Source organism: Oncorhynchus clarkii, chromosome 2, assembly GCF_045791955.1.
Source record: "Oncorhynchus clarkii lewisi isolate Uvic-CL-2024 chromosome 2, UVic_Ocla_1.0, whole genome shotgun sequence".
Classification (NCBI taxonomy): domain Eukaryota; kingdom Metazoa; phylum Chordata; class Actinopteri; order Salmoniformes; family Salmonidae; genus Oncorhynchus; species Oncorhynchus clarkii.
This window is the reverse complement of record NC_092148.1, coordinates 31813979-31833399: the sequence shown is the minus strand read 5'-3', so window position 1 is coordinate 31833399 and position 19421 is coordinate 31813979. Positions and strand designations below refer to the sequence as shown.

Sequence of the window (19421 nt, the reverse complement as noted above, 5' to 3'; positions counted from 1 at the left end):
GGAACTTGAAGCTTTTAACCTTCTCCACTGTGGCCCCGTTGATTTGGCAGGGGTCGTGCTCCCTCTGCTGTTTCCTGAACGCTAGATTACATGTAAATAACTCTAGAATGTGATTCATATCTTATTAGGATACTTCTAGGTTATTTCTCCTTCCATGCAAATATCCAAATCTTAATCAATAATCTTGTGTCCATTTATTTGTGTTTGAAGGTACGGGGACCACGGAGCCTTCTACAAGTTCACCTCTAGCACGGGGAATATCCTGCCTCTGTTCTACATTTATGACTCGTATCTGACGCCACCCGAGAACTGGTCCGACCTGCTCCACCCCACGGGCTCCCACAGCCTGCGTGGCACGCCGTATGACAGTGTCTTCATCGCCCTCATCGTGGAGGAGCGCCACAAGCATGACATTCTTGCCGGTGGTTTCGATGGCATGTACACGTACTTCGCCTCCAACGGGTTCTCTTTTGGTTCATCCCACCAGAACTGGAAGGCGGTCAAGGCGTTCTGTGACGGTAACAACCTGTTATTTATACCTAGCGCCGGGCCGGGCTACATCGACACCGCAGTCAGACCGTGGAACAACCACAACACGCGCAACCGAGTCAACGGCCGCTACTACGAGACAGCCTTACAGGCGGCGCTGAACGTGCGGCCCGAGATCGTCACGATAACGTCGTTCAACGAGTGGCACGAGGGCACGCAGATCGAGATGGCTGTGCCAAAAAAGACGGTGACCAGGTTGTATTTGGATTACCAGCCGCACCAACCTGAGCACTACCTGGAGCTCACCAGGAGGTGGGCAGAGCAGTTCAACAAGGAGAAAGAGACATGGCTCATGTGAACTGGCACTGTGTGTGTGAAAGAGAGAGAAAAAGCACGAGTGACTGTAGAGGTTTATGAATGTGTGAGAGACAAGTGCGTGGGAATTGGACTGGAGAGAAAAAAAAGAGAGAGAAATGCTAATTTTAACTTTTTTTTTTTGGGGGGGGGAATTGCATTATGTGGTATATTTGGGATATTCTACAGTTGACTCTTATGTGCAACAGAAAGCTCCCCATCCTGCTTGCCATATCTCTGCCCTGGATCTTGCCTCCTGATAACCTCCAGACAACCCCCATCCTCGCTACCAGCATGGATGGACACGTCAATAGTCTAATATACTGTACACAGTACACTCTGTCCTACTTTGACAAACCACTCCAATGTAACCATCTGTTTGATACAATGCACCCTGGCATGACTTTTCTTTCTGTACAATCCTTTTAAGTTTTAAAATGATAATCCCAATAAAAATAGACCAGGTGACATTTCTAGGATTTGACTTTCATCCACAAGCCATCTCTTTCTTGGAAAGTACGAGAGAATAAAGGACATGAGAGGGAGAGAGGGCTAGTGGAACTGTACGATTATATTTTCTCTTCATTAAGTCTAGCCTTTTCTCTTCACTCAAAGCAAGTGTGGTCATTTCCAAGTAAAGGGGTATTTCCTGTGTGGCTTAACAAGGATGTGGAGCTCAAATATGTAGGGTGAAGTTGCCCCTAGGCGCTGATCTAGGGTCAACATTTCCCCAACTAATGGTTAAGGTTTGGGGGAGCTGATCCTAGATCGGTACCTAGGGAAACTTCAGCCCGGAGCCGAACCAATGTGTAAGAGAAAACAGCATGCTTGACCAAATGGTTTAATGTCAGTGCACCAGGGAGAGTCTGAGGGCTCCACAGAGATGTTGGGGTATCAGAGCATGTGATTGCAGCCAGACCAATTCAGCCAAGGGGAAACGCCACGTCCACAGCAGTTTCGTTTTATCTGAAGACAGAAAACAACCACCACCAGTGAGAAACTACATTCAACAATTTCATATTTTAAGTCTAGCACAATTACCAGTTTTAATAAATGCAATCTGTTCAAAACAGGTTTTTCAGATTCATTCACCATTAGAGTTGGGACATTGTCCGTTAAAATAATTTGACTTTTTATAGAAATAAACAGTCACTCTCGTGCGCAGGTATTGTAAATGTATAGTCAGGCAGTTTATTTTGAGGGTTAACTGCCTTGCTCAAGGACAGGTTACTGACCCAATGCTCTTAACCGCTAGGCTAACTCCTTAATGTATATGCATTACTGAATAATGACCATCTACATTCCAAACATGTGAGACGACACTTACCAAAAAAAAGTAATTGAGAGTGTTCTGTGGACAGGAGCTTCTGCAGTAGTTCATCCACCACACTGACATTCACCCAGTACTATAGGCGAGGAGAGAAAACCAACACAAGCCATCATGATCTGCATAATGCATGCCATTTATTGTCAACAACATACTCTCATTGGTCCATTATACAAACCAGTAATCAGGTACTCAAAACTGTTGAGCAATAATACACTAGATCACAGCTCGTAGGCTGCATTTACACAGGCAGCCCAATCCTGATATTTTTTCCCCACCAATTGGTCTGACCAATCACATCAGATCTTTTCTCATCAGATATTTTTCAGAGCTGATCTGATTGGTCAGAAGACCAATTTGTGAAAAAAAGGGGTTTCCCATAGAAACAACAATGCTTGGACAGCTAATAACCCAGAAAGACAAAAACAAATCCCTTAAGTTTTACAAGAAACCCAGAGCATTCCACAATATCATGCAATGTGCAAAAGGACCGTCCTTCCTTTAGAAATCATCACTCGCCTCAGCGTTGCAGGCATTGCCATCATTCAGAGTTGTATTTGGCCATGGTAAGCACAGGTTCTTGCTGGTTGTACATTTCAGCATGTGGTATGAATTTGAAGGGGGCAAACCTCACTCATCCCGTGTCTTCTGACAGTCCATATTTGTGCTCTAGCACATGAACTGTGGAAGAGAAGGCACTGACAGAACAGAAAAGAGGGGGGGTATCACTACCACAGGTAATTTTCACTATACTGTATGTTTAAACTACTACTCACAAAATGTGCCCATGTACTTTTAACTTGGATAAATTAACAAAACGGAATTACCTGAACATAACTAGCTTGATTGAAATGTATTACAGTCAGTGGCCTGTAATCTGCTGAGCAGGCCAGTATCACTACTCACCAGCCAGGTCTGATGATGCGGTCTTTGCCTGTTGACCCCAACCGACTCTTGTCTCCTATTGGTCCGCCATCCACCACCACTGATAACTGAGGCCACAGATCCTGGAAGTCCTGTAGAGAAAATCCCTGTATAACTACTATTTTGCCAAAGTCCTTTTAAGTATCAGTGAAAAATGATGCACTGATAAACCTTGGTTAGTTGTAGATGATGTAGTCCCACCTCCCCTCCAGTTCACGGAATAAAAACAGTTCTCACACACGGTGGGTTGTCTCTACATACATGTACAGCCACAGTGCTGGAGTGTGAGCTGATGTTGGCGCTGGTGACTGCAAGAGGTTCCCGACACATCTGGCAGAGGCGTCTCATAAAGGCCTGGTCCGGGATGCACACTACTACTAACTGGACGTAAAAGGTAAACACATCATCACCAACAGCCCAATGCATGTAATAAATAAATGTAATACTAAATGCCAATCCAAAATCTAGCATGCAGAAAAGCAACACACATTTTCAAATTGAGTGGTTTATGAATTACAGTATAATTTGTAATATTTTGGGGGCAGTGAATTGTCCATGTCTATGGAAGTCTAACCGGAGTGAAGGGATTGAGGTCAGTGTTGAGTACTTCAGCTCGTTCCAGAACCAGAGTGACAGGGCCAGGCAACAGGTCCCCTATCAGTTCTTTCTTGACTGACACCTTACAGTACCTGCCACCACAAGGGTAAAAAACAACATTTAGGCTAGGCTGCTATATTGCCTGATTCACATTATAGGGCTGATGCAAACCGTACTGTGCTGGCACCGATATTTTCATTTTGTCCTTTCCAGCAAGGTAGATTTTTGCAACTACGTTAGATGCGTAACAAGGCCAGGCCAGTCCAGCTCTGCCCTATAGTGTGAGTTAGGCATGTTGCAAGACATTGAGCCACAAGAACAATGATACGAACACCATCAATGCACACTTACTTGTAAATGTCTTTGATTTCTCCAACACAAATGGCCAGTGGTTTCTCACCATTACGTTCTTTGATGTCATACACCTTTTTGATGGCATTGGAATTCTGAGCCAAGCAAGCCAGCCCATATATTGTGTCCGTTGGCACAGCCACAACTTGCCCATCCTTTAGAGCCTTCACTGTTGAATTCAGGACTTCTGCACCATCTACACTTCAAAAGCAAACCATTAGGAATGAATGGTCTTATGCAAACAGCTTACATTGATTGATGTATGATCGCATTTCATCAGGAGTAGACATTCAACAATCTCCCCCACAACAGAACGTGGCTAATGCAAAGCATTTGACAAAAAGCCTAAGATTTATTTAGTTTGAGACATGTTATTGCAGAATACATATATTTTTTAATATGTATCCTTTATTTAACTAGACAAGTAAGTCTAGTTTTAAATGACGGCCTACCTCGGCTAAACCCGGACGACGCTGGGCCAATTGTGCGCCGCCCTATGGGACTCCTAATCACGGCCGGGTGTGATTTAGGCTGGATTCGAACCAGGGACTGCAGTGACGCCTCTTGCACTGAGATGTAGTGCCTTAGACTGCTGCGCCTCTCGGGAGCACTAACACGTGCACTTGAAACCATGAGAATGATATATCTCGCTAACAACTATTAGCTTCTCATATGGACTATAAGGACCTCTATTCAACTTATAATTTATTTTAATTGTAGAACCTTGCCGTTTGAGTTTGAATGGTGACATAATGGACCGACCTTGCAGTCTTGCATCACACCGGGCAGATGGCCCATTTATGACGGACTGCGGTGACAAGCGCATCATTTTTGTCTTCAGTTCTTTGCACCTAGTTCTTCCATCTCGGGTCGCTAGATTTATAAACGCGTCTTAATATCATGAAGTTAGAAATAAACTTTAAAAATGTATTCATAGAACGTGTTGGTGCTACATGCTGTGTCGGCTGATGAAATAACATTAACTGTCTTCTGGGTAACGCCCTCAAAACAATGACACACATTTCCTTAAAGTGAAAGCACACAACTTCGCAAAACGTTTATAAAATAAACAAGATCAAAATGTGCTTTGTAATTTGCAAGTGGCTGATATTGATCCAAACTAATAACAAAATAGTACATGCCCATTACATCAAATTTACAAGGATACCTTCAGTTATTCAACTTGTACCATGCCTCCAATCAATTACCAATTAGTAAAACTATATCACATGTGTAACCCACAAGTGTACAGACCAGGTGATTTTCCAGGGAAACAAAAATGGCGTCGGTTCCAGGTAACATTATACTACACAAATGCCTATATATCTGTTCATTAGTGGTTGTTTAATTGTAATGCCATTTCCATTGTGCACAATATCTAAGGAAGTCTCAAGGTTTTGCTCGCCTGAGATAGTGTGGTCTACAGCTTATCTTGAGATAACTCTAGGTAGATAGAGTTTCATCTGTATTTTTCATAGCCGTCTTCATACCATCACAGACTGATGCTGGCACTAAGACCACACTCAATGAGCTATATACCGCCATAAGAAAACAGGAAAACGCTCATCCAGAGGCGGTGTTCCTATTGGCCGGGGACTTTAATGTAGGGAAACTTAAACCAGTTTTACCTAATTTCTATCAGCATGTTAAATGTGCAACCAGAGGGAAAAATCTCTTGACCACCTTTACTCCACACACAGAGACATGTATGAAGCTCTCCCTCGCCCTCCATTTGGAAATCTGACCATAATTCTATCCTCCTGATTCCTGCTTACAAGCTCAAATTTAAAGCAGCAAGCACCAGTGATCAGCTGAAGCAGATGCTAAACTACAGGACTGTTTTACTAGCACAGACTTGAATATGTTCTGGGGTTCTTCCGATGGCATTGAGTACACCACATCAGTCCCTGGCTTCAACAATAAGTGCATCAACGACGTCGTCCCCACAGTGACTGTACGTGCAGGATAACAACCTCTCCCTCAGTGTGATCAAGACAAAAGATTGTGGACTACAGGAAAAGGAGGACCGAGCACGCCTCCATTCTCGTTGATGGTGCTGTAGTGGAGCAGGTTGAGAGCTTCAAGTTCCTTGGCGTCCACATCACCAACAAAATAACATGGTCCAAGCACACCAAGACAGTTGTGAAAAGGGTACGACAAAACCCATTACCCCTCAGGAGACTGAAAAGATTTGTCATGGATCCTCAAAAGCTTCTACAGCTGCACCATTGAGAGCATTACTGGTTGCATCACTGCCTGGTATGGCAACTACTCAGCCTCCAACCACAAGGCACTACAGATGGTAGTGTGTATGACCCAGTACATCACTGGGGCCAAGCTTCCTGCCATCCAGGACCTCTATACCAGGCGGTGTCAGAGGAAGGCCATAAAAATGGTCAGACTCCAGCCACCCTAGTCATAGACTGTTCTCTCTGCTACCACACGGCAAGCAGTACCGGAGTGCCAAGTCTACATGTACATATTACCTCGACACCAGTACCCCCTATATATAGCCTCGCTGTTATTTTACTGCTGCTCTTTCATTTTGTTTTAGGTATTTTCTTAACTGCATTGTAGGTTAAGGGCCTTTAAGCATTTCTCTAAGCTCTACACCTGTTGTATTCGGCACATGTGACAAATAAAATGTGATTTGATTGTAGATATGGTGAAGGTTCCAGCTACCCAAAATGATGGGACAGACTCTTCAAACACACAGGTCAGCAGTGGGACTTTAATTTATTCTTCAAAAAGTACTTCTAATTGGAGGTAGTAAACTGAAGGTATCCAGACACTTCATCCAAATAGAAATCATAAATGTAGTTAACCTTATTTATGGTCATGTGCTTTACTGAATTGAGGTTTTAACTTCTATTGGTCTCTGGTTAGTAGGATGACTGAACTTTTACCAAAAAGTCAACTCACCCTTGTTTTGGTCAGCACAGCTACTTGAAGACCTCCAAGACCAGTTGGTCTCCCTGAAGGAACAGATGGATCTATGCAACACTGTTCTGAAGGACTTGGTGGACCTGCGGGGTATTTTAAGGGTATGTTTCTCCATGCTTCAAGCTCTGAAAAATGTGTCAACCACCAAACTAAAGTATCTTTTCTGAACTCCACAGGAGAAGAACCTTAGCGATGGATCATTCCCTGCTCCGAAGTGACTGATTTTACTCATGGTGGAAATGTGAATCATTTATGTCAAATAAACTATCATGGATCACAACTTTTTCGCTTGGGCAAAAATGGGAGTCCTGTCAAGATTTCATTATATTGCTCTCAATTCAAAAAGTAATTACTTTATTATACAATACTACTTTATACAAAACAAGCATAAGCAAACCAATTTCACATGATACATTCTTTTAAAAATAGAAATCCTTTACAACTTCATTCTTTGGGTGTTGAAGACATTCCTTTGGAAGCATTACGTTTCCCCCTCGTTTTACCCATTGAGTGTTCAAATGAACAGAATTCCAAAATACAAACTGTGCCTTCAAAGTGGCACTTTATCAAAACCTCCAAACTGCCAGTGTTCTGCACCTATGAACTCACCATTCCAAGCATCTGACCATTGGCTAGAAAAAAGGACCGTTATTCGCCTGACAATTTAACCTAAAGGTAAGCGGTTAAGTGTATATAAAAGGCTGAACATGCCAGAAGACTCAACCCTTGTTTACACAGATCTACTGGGGTCAGAACCATGGTTACATTTTAGTCATTTAGCAGATGCTCATATATCCAGAGTGACTTACAATAGCAATTATGCCTTGCTCAAGGGCACAGACCAATTTTTCACCTGGCAGGCTTGGTGATTCAGCGACCTTTCGGTTACTGGCCCAACACCCTTAACTGCTAGGCTACCTGCTGCCCTGGACACTGTGGAGCCAGCGTGAGATATGGGTCAGAAAATGTACCTCTGGGATATTCTACTGTACTCAATTGTGCCTTAACACAGATCCATCCCTGAAAACTAATTTTTGTGCTCCTGCTAGCTAACAGTATTCACCGCAGCCATTTGGAATGGCAGTGTCAGCCAATCAGCTTTTGTTCAATGTGACGTGCTAGCTAGCTGCGACACAGACCCTGCCCTTTCTCTTCTCAAAATGTGATTGTAAACCTAATCACACTGCCTAAAATTTAGAAAAGCTATTTTGTTTTCATGAATTGTCATAAACCCTGCCTATTTCTCTCCAAATGTGATTTTAAACCTAATCTTATGCCTAACCCTTCAAATTAAGAGAGCTTGTTTCACAATATAGGTGGTAACTAGTGGATATCTGTGCCATTCCATAATGGCTGCTGTGGCTACTGCTAGCTAACATGAGGACAAAAAGGGCAGTTTTTGGAGTACAGTGGCAAATCCCGTCCCTGCATTGAGGTAACTTTTCCCACCCATATATCGCGCCGGCTCTAGTGTCTTAATGTTACCATGATTGCGTTTTGAGCTCAGTGTAAACAAGCGTAACAGTAGGGTCAGTATCTCCTAGCAAAGTTAGAACCAGCACTTTCAATTCTAACAATTGGTCTAAACTGTTAAATTGGGTTAACAAATCGGGTCCAAATTTGTATCACCCTTACAGATTAACATAAAGTTAATTGAGATGACTTGAGTAAAAATAGCACATACAGTATGAGAACACGAAGATGATTATTATTCACCCAAAACTTAAGATGCAGCGTGCAACATTTGACCCAAATAATTCTTACAACAGAATCATATTGTAATTTTTTTCCCCCCAAGCAAATCCAGTTAGTGTTTAAACAGGTAAATGTAAAAAAACAAAACTCATTCAATATTCACTGGAAAGCAATGGGAAAAAAGACAAAACATTTCAATGCCCAGGCTCACAGCCCCACCTCAAACATGATACATCACACGTAATAACTTGGACCTTCACATAAAATGGATGATTATGGTGATCAAAATAGGATGTCAAATTGGTCATGCCGCTAAGTTGAATACGGAAAGATTTAAGCAAAAATGTTTACGTATATGGAGTTTCGCAAATGAGAAAGTTGAGCCTCCAAAGTTGACATTAGCAAACCTGAATATTGATATCTGAATAACTTGGACCAAGACAGATGTAAAAGGTTGGTCATGATTTTGTTGCATTTTGTACTTTAAGGAATACTGCAGTCAAATCATTGCATAGATATTTTCTTAAGTATGCATCAAATTGGAGGTGAACATGTTGAGGGTAGTCAGGGTTCATAATTGTAATACATCAAGTTATTGACCAGCATTGTGAGGGGGAATACCTATACTGAACAAAAAATATAAACGCAACATAAAATGTTGTTCCCATGTTTCATGAAAATAAAAAAAGATCCCAGAAATGTTCCATACATACAAAATGATTCTCTCAAATTTTGTGCACAAAATTGTTAACATCCTTGTTAGTGAGCATTTCTCCTTTGCCAATATAATCCATACACCGGACAGGTGTGGCATATCAAAAAGCTGACTAAACAGCATGATCATGCCACAGATGTCAAGTTGAGGGAGTGTGCCATTGGCATGCTGACTGCAGAAATGTCCACCAGAGCTGGACATCAATGTCGTTTTAGAGAATTTGGCAGTACGTCCAAACCACGTGTTACCACGCCAGCCCAGGACCTCCACATGCGGGATTGTCAGAGACCAGCCACCCAGACAGCTGATGAAACCGATGATTTTTTCTGTAATAAAGCCCTTTTGTTGGGGAAAAACTCATTCTGATTGCCTGGCTCCCCAGTGGGTGGGCCTACGCCCTCCCAGGCACACTCATGGCTGTGCCCCTGCCCAGTCATGTGAAATCCATAGATTAGGGCCTAATGAATTTATTTCAATTTTCTGAACTGTAACTCAGTAAAACATTTCAAATTGTCACAATAAGAAAAATGTACATTTGATAATTCACATTTTATATTCAATTTTAAGTGTCAACTACATTAATTAATATTGCAGGTTATCACCAAGTTTTGGTATTGGTTAAATCTCAAAAGGGAAAAGCCCATGTTAGTTTAAACATTTCCCCTATTCAGGTCTGCCAGACAAAGCATACTGCATACTCTGTTATCCTATGATACATGATGACACCTAGGTTGGATCTCAGTCCCTCTTTCCATGCTAAATAATAGAACATGATAGCTGCTGTCAATCAATGCCTGTGAAGTACCAATTCAAAATGTTGATGAAATTACAATTTACGACTACAACATTGATGTAGTGATCTGTAAAATGAAGTATTAAGTTGTCTACAATACAGTACTACAAAAAAACAAAAAATCAAGAGAAACAATTTCCGTCTACAGTATATCTCTGCAGTAACATCTTCACATAAAAAAAATTACAATAGAAAAATAATAATTGGGGGATCATTGGATTTGTTGGCACAATATCTGTTAAATCTTCAAACAAAAAGTGATGTATTTCTTTTTAATGTACTTTTGTCCACTTGTAGGCAGCTGCTAAAAAGGCATTGAACAAGACTAGATTAACAGGAGGAAGTAGTCAGGCAGCGTGTCCAAATCAAGCCATAGGCAAAGATTGACAAGGCAAGGAGCCAGCTCAGTAAGCCACAGCAAGTGAGATCCTGTAGTAAGGCTAGGTTGCTCTACACATGATATTAGGGCATAATGCCTTCTCTCCAATTTTGTAATCATTGCATTATGTCCCATGTGAAATAATATCGTCATACTCCAAGAAAGTTACTTATGCTTGCATTTGAAAATAAATACTATGTTGACTGCACAGAAGCCAATGGCCCTAAAACTAACCATTATAAGGCTTAATTTGAAACTCTTCTGCATAAGATGTGTGAGCATCTGCATGGGCGCAGAATGCAAAGACAAAGGGCAGCGCAGGGGGTCTCCAAGGTTCAAGTCTACATATTCAAAATTATATACAAAACAATCTGAAGGAATAAGTGTTCATATTTAAATGTACCGTATTTACACCATCATCAACACCCTTCAGAAACAAACCACTTCTGACCGCAGTGGTATTCAAATAGTGTCATAGTAATAACGCAGATAACTGGTCATATTAGACAGTGCACAAAGAGGGGCGGGTGCAGCCGAAAAAGGGGGCTACTACAATCGATGGGCAACAGGGCAGTTGACTGCTAAAATGTCTAAATGGACAATCTCTTATTAAATAAAGGAAAATCTCAAATTGTATAAATTAGATATGTCACGATGCATCCCTGAGTGGGTTGTAATTCATTGAGAAACACTGAGCAATTTTTTTCATCCTTGATTCATTGATTTCATTGTGAAGAGGTTTTACAGACCAAAAATACCATTAGGACCTTTTTTTTGACAACCTCGATGTACAATTAATTGCAATAAGGTGCAGTGTTGAAACAGCTTTCTGGAAACTTAAGATTGAGGGGGGCTCCATAAAACAAAACTCAGTAACAACAGAAGGGGGACTAAAAAAGAAACCTTAGGCGAAAAGTGGAATAAATTAACAATGATCAATAAGCTGAGACTTGATGACAGTCTAAGGTCAGAAATTGATTTTTTTTCTCCAATAATTATTATTATTATTATTTTTTTTACAAAATATTAATATTAAGTTTGGCTTATTACTAATGTAATTGTGTCACAGCCAATTTATTTTTCAATTGGTAAATATACCTGTAAAGAAAGACAAAAACTAACAAACAAAGCGAGACGAAAGACAAAACAAAAATCTGGACTACACTAGCTAATTTATGTAAAACACTGGAAATTACTCTTCACATTATGGCATTAGCAATACATTGCTTTTAAGGGAATGGCAAAACTGCCACAAATTCCTTGTAGGAAATATAGTTGATGAAATTCCAATTCACTTCACATGCAGTGCATTCTGGTCAATCACTTGCCAACTAATCGTATTAGTTACAGTTAGGAACTAATGTACAGTACATGGATATAGACAACAATGTTTTGTTTCTCTCAGGAATCAGCTTCGCGCCATATTAGAAGCAGACAATAGTTCTTAGGGCCTTTCAAGACCGTGTCTTGTTTGATGGAGAGCCAGCCAATTAAGAACAATTTTCTTGACTGGCATGCATTTTGCAGCTTTTCCAAAACAAGCCCCCTCATTAAGTTTCACTTACAATACTTGAAAAGCGGACGTGTAGTGGGTAAATCAGAAAGTGCAGCTGCGTTCTGATTCTACATCCTTCTCCTAAAGTGTGCATTTGCACACTCCCTTTAATTTAACAATGGTAGAAACTCCCTCTGCCCAACGCTTACACCAACTCAATGCTGTTAAATCCATGACTGGGAGTATGCAAGAGAAGGGTGGAGAATAGGGACAAAGCCTGAGTGTCCACTAGGGGTGGATGGTGGTGCTAGCGCCAGCCATAGTGAAGTCGTCACTGCTGGTCACCAGTAGCAGAGCCTCTATGTTGGCCGTGCTCTCGGGGCTCTGCAGGGACAGGAAGTCCGACACGTCCATGGTGGCCAAACCATCTGTGATAGGAGGGGGGTTGGTGGTCACCGTGGCCACCCCTGTGGAGAACGTCTGAACAGAGGTCGAGGGGCTACCCGGTCCTAGCACTGCACCTGTTTGGGGAAGAGGCGGGGACTCGTTCACTTCCGAGGTGAGCGGTGGGAGGCAGCACAAGGGGAAAGAGGGTGCCGGGGGGAGTACGGTGGGAAAGGGCAGTGCCACGGGAGTGGGGGGAGATGGAGGAGTGGCGGGCACTGTGGGCTGTTGTTGTGGTGCTGCCGAGGCGTTGCTGCTCTTGTTGGAGCTCTTGTCTTTAGAAGAGTCCCTGCAGGCACACTGGCACTGGCAGGACTCCTCTTGTTTGATGATGATGACGGGAAGGCTAAGGCCGATCTGCTGGACAGAGTTGCCTGTAACACATTACAAAACAAGGGTTGTATTTCATTAGGCACAAAATGGAAGAAAACCCAAAACTGAGTGAACTCTCTTTTGCACAACACTTTGAAACACACTGTACCCTAATGAACACAAACCGGAGCTACAGTATGACTACAGACCAAGCCAGCTGTCCAAAAATTACATTTGATCCTTTATAACTCAAATTCCATTAAAACGCTACGAGGGAACATCAAATGAATTTGTGCCATGTAAATACATTCAACATGGATGAGTTTTCTACGTGACTGACTGAGTTTGTGCTTTTTAAATATCCTGATTCATTCAACATTGGTAGGCTACCCCACATAAAAAAAAAATACTACAGAATACTACAGTACTTACTATAGAATGCTGTAGTATGAGCACGCGGAGCTGAGCAGACGTTGACAAACCGAGCTCTTCAAAGTTATTATATTTTTACCTAAATAACAACGTTGAAACAATATTCTAACATCGGCTGATAAATTGTCAAGTACTTACCTTCCCAAAGAGCCATGGACCTCCGACCGAGAGGCAAGAAGGACGACCAAAACGTTGTTGATTCCCAAGATAACGATAACGCTACAGCTAGCAAGATTAGCATTAGCCCTCATAACTCAGATGACAGTTCCAGACTGTTGCTCTCAGCAGCCTCTTGCGAGCCTGCCGACATGCAGGCTACTCTCCTCCGGGAAATTCAGGATGGTAACAGAGGTTTTTCTATGAAAATTGATAAGAAATCGGCTGAACTCCATTCTTCCATTGACGACCTGAAATCCTCCATGAATGATCTCCTTTTGAGAACGACTGAGGCAGAGTTGCGCATTAGCACAGTTGAAGATACAACTGCAAAAGGACAATGCCTACCTCAAAAACAAGGTAGATCAGATGGAGAATCAGAGTAGACGTAGTAATATCCGTGTGGTGGGATTGAAAGAGGACAGCGAGGGCCGTGACCCGGTCCGTTTCTTCACTCAATGGATCCCGGAGGTCATAGGCATAATCAACTTCACCAAGCCGCTGGAAATCGAACGCGCCCACAGAACATCAGTGCCCAAACCCCGGCCAGATGAGCCCCCACGAGCCGTCCTGATCAGGTTCCTCCGTTTCCAAGACAGAGAGAAGATACTGCAACTCGCAAGAGCCAAAGGGGACATCACCATCGATGGAAAGAGGGTCAGCCTTTTCCCAGATATGAGCGTGGATCTCACCAGACGTCGCAAGCAGTTCAGACCTGCCGACAAAGCACTGAAGGAGAAGAACATCACCGGCTACCTCATCCACCCTGCGCAGATCAAAGTTCAGTACATAGGCCGAAGCAGTCTCTTCAACACACCGGGAGAAGTGCACACTTTTCTCAAAGAACTGAGCAACGTCTGAGCCAGAACGGTCTCTCTGGGGGATAAAATGCAGTTTGTTTGTTTTCTCTTATCCGGACTGAACTGCTGGTATCTTCCAGTCACTATAATTGATTTGTACATTTTCAACTAACCGTATCTTTCCGGGGTGAGCTCTATTACATTTACAGGAGAGTATATTTTGGTAGAGTCCATATCCACTGGGTGAAGCAATAAGTGGGCTTAGGCCCACTGCTTTCCCCCTCATTTATGTTAATCTTTTGAAAAGAGACTCAAGCAGCCCTTACCGTGGGCAGTAAATATTCAGCCATAAATATCTATTCACAACGTTTGTTTTCAACTTAGAGAGCTCGCAGGTTTTAGTTTACGCCAAGGATTAGCTAGTAAGAGCAAGATGGAAAGCGAGCAGCAACGTATCTCTACAAGTGTATTCATGTTTGATTGTTGGGATTGTTGTTTTAGTCTGACAATCAGGGGTTTTTATTATTTTTTTCTTCCATTTTGCTATGTTTATTGTTTCCTTCCTAAAGAGACACATAGGTCACTTTTGTGCTCAAACCAAAGTTGAAACATTTCCTAATTATCTGCATATGATAGATTTCCATTCAGTTACATATTTGAAACCCAACCTATGCTTAATCCACTAAAATATGTCACATTCAACGTAAAAGGTCTTAACAGCCCGATTAAAAGGAAAAGAGTCTATACATACCTTAAGAAATTAAAGGCTGACATTGTGTTTTTACAAGAAACACATCTTATAGCCAGTGAACACAAGAAGTTGAGGGAATGGGTAGGACAAGTTTTTGCATCCTCTTTTAACTCCAAAGCAAGAGGAACTGCAATTTTGATAAGTAGACACATCCCCTTCTGCGTCAACAACACCATCTCTTATCCCTCTGGCAGTTTGTTTTGGTGCAGGGGCATAGGTTTTCAGAGTCTTGGACCCTATTGAATATTTATGCTCCTAACTTCGATGACCACATGTTTATTCAGAATGTCTTCCTTCAGGTCGCTCAAGCACCACCAGGATGGCTACTGGTTGGAGGAGATTTAAATTTTTTGCTTAGATACAGTTTTTGATAGGTCTTCTGATAAACCCTCACTTCTTACCAAAGCCGGCAAGCTCACCATGTCATTCATGAAAGATCTCAATTTACTAGACATCTGGAGAGTTGCACCCACAGGATAGGGACTACTCTTTTTATTCACACCCACACAAGACACACACACACACACACACACACAGATCACTTTTTACTTTCGACACAACTGTTTCATAGAGTGTTAGATGTCGAGTATCTCCCCAGATTGCTTAGTGACCATTCTCCTCTGGTATTATCAATCTCCATTCCTACCAAGGTAAATGGAGCATATAGATGGAGACTAAATTCTACACTCCTAAAGCAACCTGAATTTTGTGCATTCATCAAAGAGTAGATCAATATTTTTACTTTGACAAACAAACCCTCCGCTCCTGAAAGTTTCATTCTTTGGGACAGATCATTTCCTATACTACAGGGCTGAAGAGAAAACCCGGTGCGGAACTGAGTGCCCTTGAATCTGAAATCTCCGAGCTAGAGAAAACCTAACAAAGGAGGCCCGACTAAAGATCTATACAGGCTTTTGGTAAATAAAAAAACTGAAATATAATATTCTGAACACATATCAAGCTGAGAGGGCCATCACTAAATCAAAACAGCTTTATTACGAGCTTGGAGAGAAAGCTCACAAAGTATTGGCATGGCAACTGAAAGCAGAGGAAAGTAAGAGGACAATTAATTCCATAGAAACTCTTACTAATGAGATATCTTTTGACCCTACTGAAATTAATAATACTTTTAAGAAATACTATGAAGACCTCTACACTTCCCAATCAAGCGATGATCTATCAGAGATCAACTGCTTTCTCTCCTCTCTCAACCTCCCATGCCTGTCAGGGGAAGACAGCGAGCGCCTGAGTGAACACTTCTCAGTACCTGAATTGTTGGAGGCCATTAAATCCTTACCTTCTAATAAATCTCCTGGGGAGGATGGCTTCCCTCCAGAGTTCTATAAAGAATTTAGGGAGCTGTTGGTCCCCTACCTTATGGAGGTAATTAAAAAAGCCAGAGAAGACAACTGCTTTCCAGAGTCCTTCTCTCAAGCAGTGATTACTGTAATCCACAAGAAAGGGAAAAACCCACTAAAGTGCACCTCCTATAGACCAATCTCTCTCCTTAACACAGATTGTAAACTGGTCACCAAGATGCTATCTAAGAGACTGGAGTCATGTCTTCCCCTGTTGGTCAACCCAGATCAGACTGACTTCATAATTAATAGATTGTCCTCCAATAATCTCAGAAGGTTCTTTGATATAATTCACCTTGCTAACAAAAACAAAATACCAAGTGTCGCAGTCTCCCTCGACGCTGAAAAGGCCTTTGATAGGGTTGAATGGCCATACCTCTTTCGCGTCTTGGAAAAGTTCGGTTTAGGTACCGTGTTTGTAAATTTGATAAAATCACTCTACAAATCTCCTAAAGCTAGGATTGCTACCAATGGGATTACTTCCTCCTCTTTCCCTATTTATAGGGGGAACAGACAAGGTTGCCCAATTAGCCCCCACCTCTTTGCCCTCGCCAATGAACCGTTGGCTGAGGCTATTAGAACGTGCCCTGACATACATGGCTTTGAGGTGGGCCCCCATACCCATAAATTATCACTCTTTGCGGACAACCTTATCTTATTTCTAACAAACCCAGAACACTCCCTCTCTCACTTGCAGATCCTACTACAGTGTTATAGTTCTGTCTCTGGATATAAGGTCAATTTTGATAAAAGCGAAATCTTACCATTGTCTGTCTTTGACCATCATACCATCAAGCACAAGTTTCCTTTTAGATGGTCGCCTATGGGCTTCACATATTTGGGCATAATGGTGGATGGTAATCTGAACAACCTGAACAACCAGTTTATAATAGCAATAAGGCACTTTGTTAGTTTCTGATATATGGTCAATATACCACGACTAAGTGCTGTGTCCTAGCACTCCGCGTTGCGTCCTGCTTAAGAACAGCCCTTAGCCGTGGTATATTGGCCATATACCACAACCCCTCGGGGCTTATTGCTTCAGTATACTATATTATTTTTTCATGTGGGTCAGTGCAGCATTATTGCTGTTAATAAACACACTGGTAAAAGTAGGGGACAAATCTCACCTGAATTTCCTCCCACTGGTATGGCTGTGGTAAAGAAGACCTTCTCTACTTTTGGACCTCCGTGTGGCTGGAAACAAACAACATTGACAGCATTGATGTCCACACAAATTCATCACCACTCAACCAAACTATCAAATCAATGTTAACCGGCATGTCAAACCGCCACTCTTACAGCTTGCTCTGGGTTCTGCTGGTTGTTGGCTGCGGTGTTAAGGATCCACTGCAGGTTCTGGTCAGACATGACAATGCTGGGCTGCAACAGGCTCTGGGTGTGGCTGTGGCTTGGGGTGAAAGTGGGGGCAGAGGCTGGGGGCACAAGGGCAGGGTTGGTGTTGCTGGCCAAAGGCACGGTGTGAGTGTGAGCCACGGCCGGCAGCGGCACAGTCTCTGTGGTGGCGACTACAGCGCCCAGAGCCGCGAGGGCTGGGCCTGGCACCACTACTGGTGCAGTAGAGGGCACTATTGGAGCAGTCTGGGCGGGCAGTGCCACATAGGGGGCAGGCACATCTGGTGTCTGCAGGGCAGTGGGTAAGGGTACGAAGGTGGCGTGGGGCTGGGTGGAGCTGACTGTGGTAATATTACTAATGGGGGCAGGAGGTGCTGGAACCTGGGAAGAGGGGGTTTGGCTTAGAGGAAGCTGGGAGGAAGCCTCCAGGACAGTGGTGGTGGTGGTGTGGGAGTGGGTGTGAGAGTGGGAGTGGGAACAGGAGGATGAGGAGGAAGGGACAAGGGAGAACGAGAAGGAGATGGGGGTGGAGCCATCGCCCATGGTGGACTGGCCAGTCTCCTGGCCAAAGGCTTCAACAAGGCTCTCTGAAAAAAAAAATACAAAGAGCAAAAGTTAGCATGAAAATGCACTGAAATCAACCCAAGTTACAGTTTATAGATTGTGATGGGTACTTGCCGTGAGGATGTGCATCGTCTTGACTAACACTGTTCTCCGGACTCTGGAACATGAGCTCGAAGATCCTCACGGGGGTAACACTGCTCAAGTCCAAGTTCTGAGACTAACACAGATGTAACCAAGCATTAACACGATAGTACATGTCTGTCTTACAATACATCTTTATTGATCCCTTATACAGAAACAAAATAAATATGGTTGTTTTTGCTGTCATAGTAACCCACCACAATATAAATTGTTCATACATGGACAAAAGCAGAAGGACCTATATAGTCAAATAAGGGCTGATGAAATAAAGCGCACACACTCACATTGTGGATGTTTTCTCTGAGCTCCGAGTCAGTCGAGATGAGGCTCAAGTCACTGAGGCACAGTGAATGATTTGCATCCTGTAATTAGAGATGAATAGGCCCAAATTACATTTTCCACTGCCTAAAAACATTAACAGAACGAGACATGGGAGAAGCCAAGAAGCCTTCCTTTCTAGAGCAAAAGCCGTCTGAAGTCATAAAGATGCATAAGGATAGAATGTAATACATTAGATCATAAAAAACAATCAAAACAGACTATACTGATAGCAGGCACAATGTTGAAGGAAAAAGAAAACCTGACCATCTTGGATATAGGGGGCGCTATTTTAATTTTTGGATGAAAAACGTTCCCGTTTTAAACAAGATATTTTGTCACAAAAAGATGCTCGACTATGCATATAACTGACAGCTTTGGAAAGAAAACACTCTGACGTTTCCAAAACTGCAAAGATATTGTCTGTGAGTGCCACAGAACTGATGCTACAGGCGAAACCAAGATGAAATTTCAAACAGGAAGTGCCCCAGATTTTGAAGGCGCTGTGTTCCAATGTCTCCTTATATGGCTGTGAATGGGCCACGAATGAGCTTACACTTTCTGTCGTTTCCCCAAGGTGTCTGCAGCATTGTGACGTATTTGTAGGCATATCATTGGAAGATTGACCATAAGACACTACATTTACCAGGTGGTCGCTTGGTGTCCTCCGTCGCAATTATTGCGTAATCTCCAGCTGCAGTACTTTTCCGTTTGCTACTGAGGAGAA

At 42.6% G+C, this 19421-nt stretch overlaps 2 protein-coding genes and 1 pseudogene across 2 annotated transcripts in view; 1 reads left to right on the top strand and 2 right to left on the bottom strand.

The window, feature by feature from the left end:
* LOC139380915 (glycoprotein endo-alpha-1,2-mannosidase-like protein) overlaps positions 1-909 on the top strand; it is a 34270-nt gene extending 33361 nt beyond the window's left edge. Inside the window, exon 4 of the mRNA XM_071124081.1 lies at positions 211-909. Coding sequence (XP_070980182.1) covers positions 211-847 — 637 coding nt within the window. The 3' untranslated portion in view covers positions 848-909. The remainder of the gene's footprint in view (positions 1-210) is intronic.
* A 1642-nt stretch (positions 910-2551) lies between these two features.
* Positions 2552-5064, bottom strand: LOC139366572 (threonylcarbamoyl-AMP synthase-like; annotated as a pseudogene).
* Positions 5065-7312: 2248 nt separating this feature from the next.
* Positions 7313-19421, bottom strand: part of LOC139366580 (metal regulatory transcription factor 1-like) — a 29536-nt gene continuing 17427 nt past the window's right edge. The window contains exons 7-11 of the mRNA XM_071104240.1: positions 18661-18738; positions 18346-18452; positions 17618-18254; positions 17446-17512; positions 7313-12880 (exon numbers count right to left, since the gene is read on the bottom strand). Of these exons, the coding sequence (XP_070960341.1) occupies positions 12351-12880; positions 17446-17512; positions 17618-18254; positions 18346-18452; positions 18661-18738 (1419 nt within the window). The 3' untranslated portion in view covers positions 7313-12350. The remainder of the gene's footprint in view (positions 12881-17445; positions 17513-17617; positions 18255-18345; positions 18453-18660; positions 18739-19421) is intronic.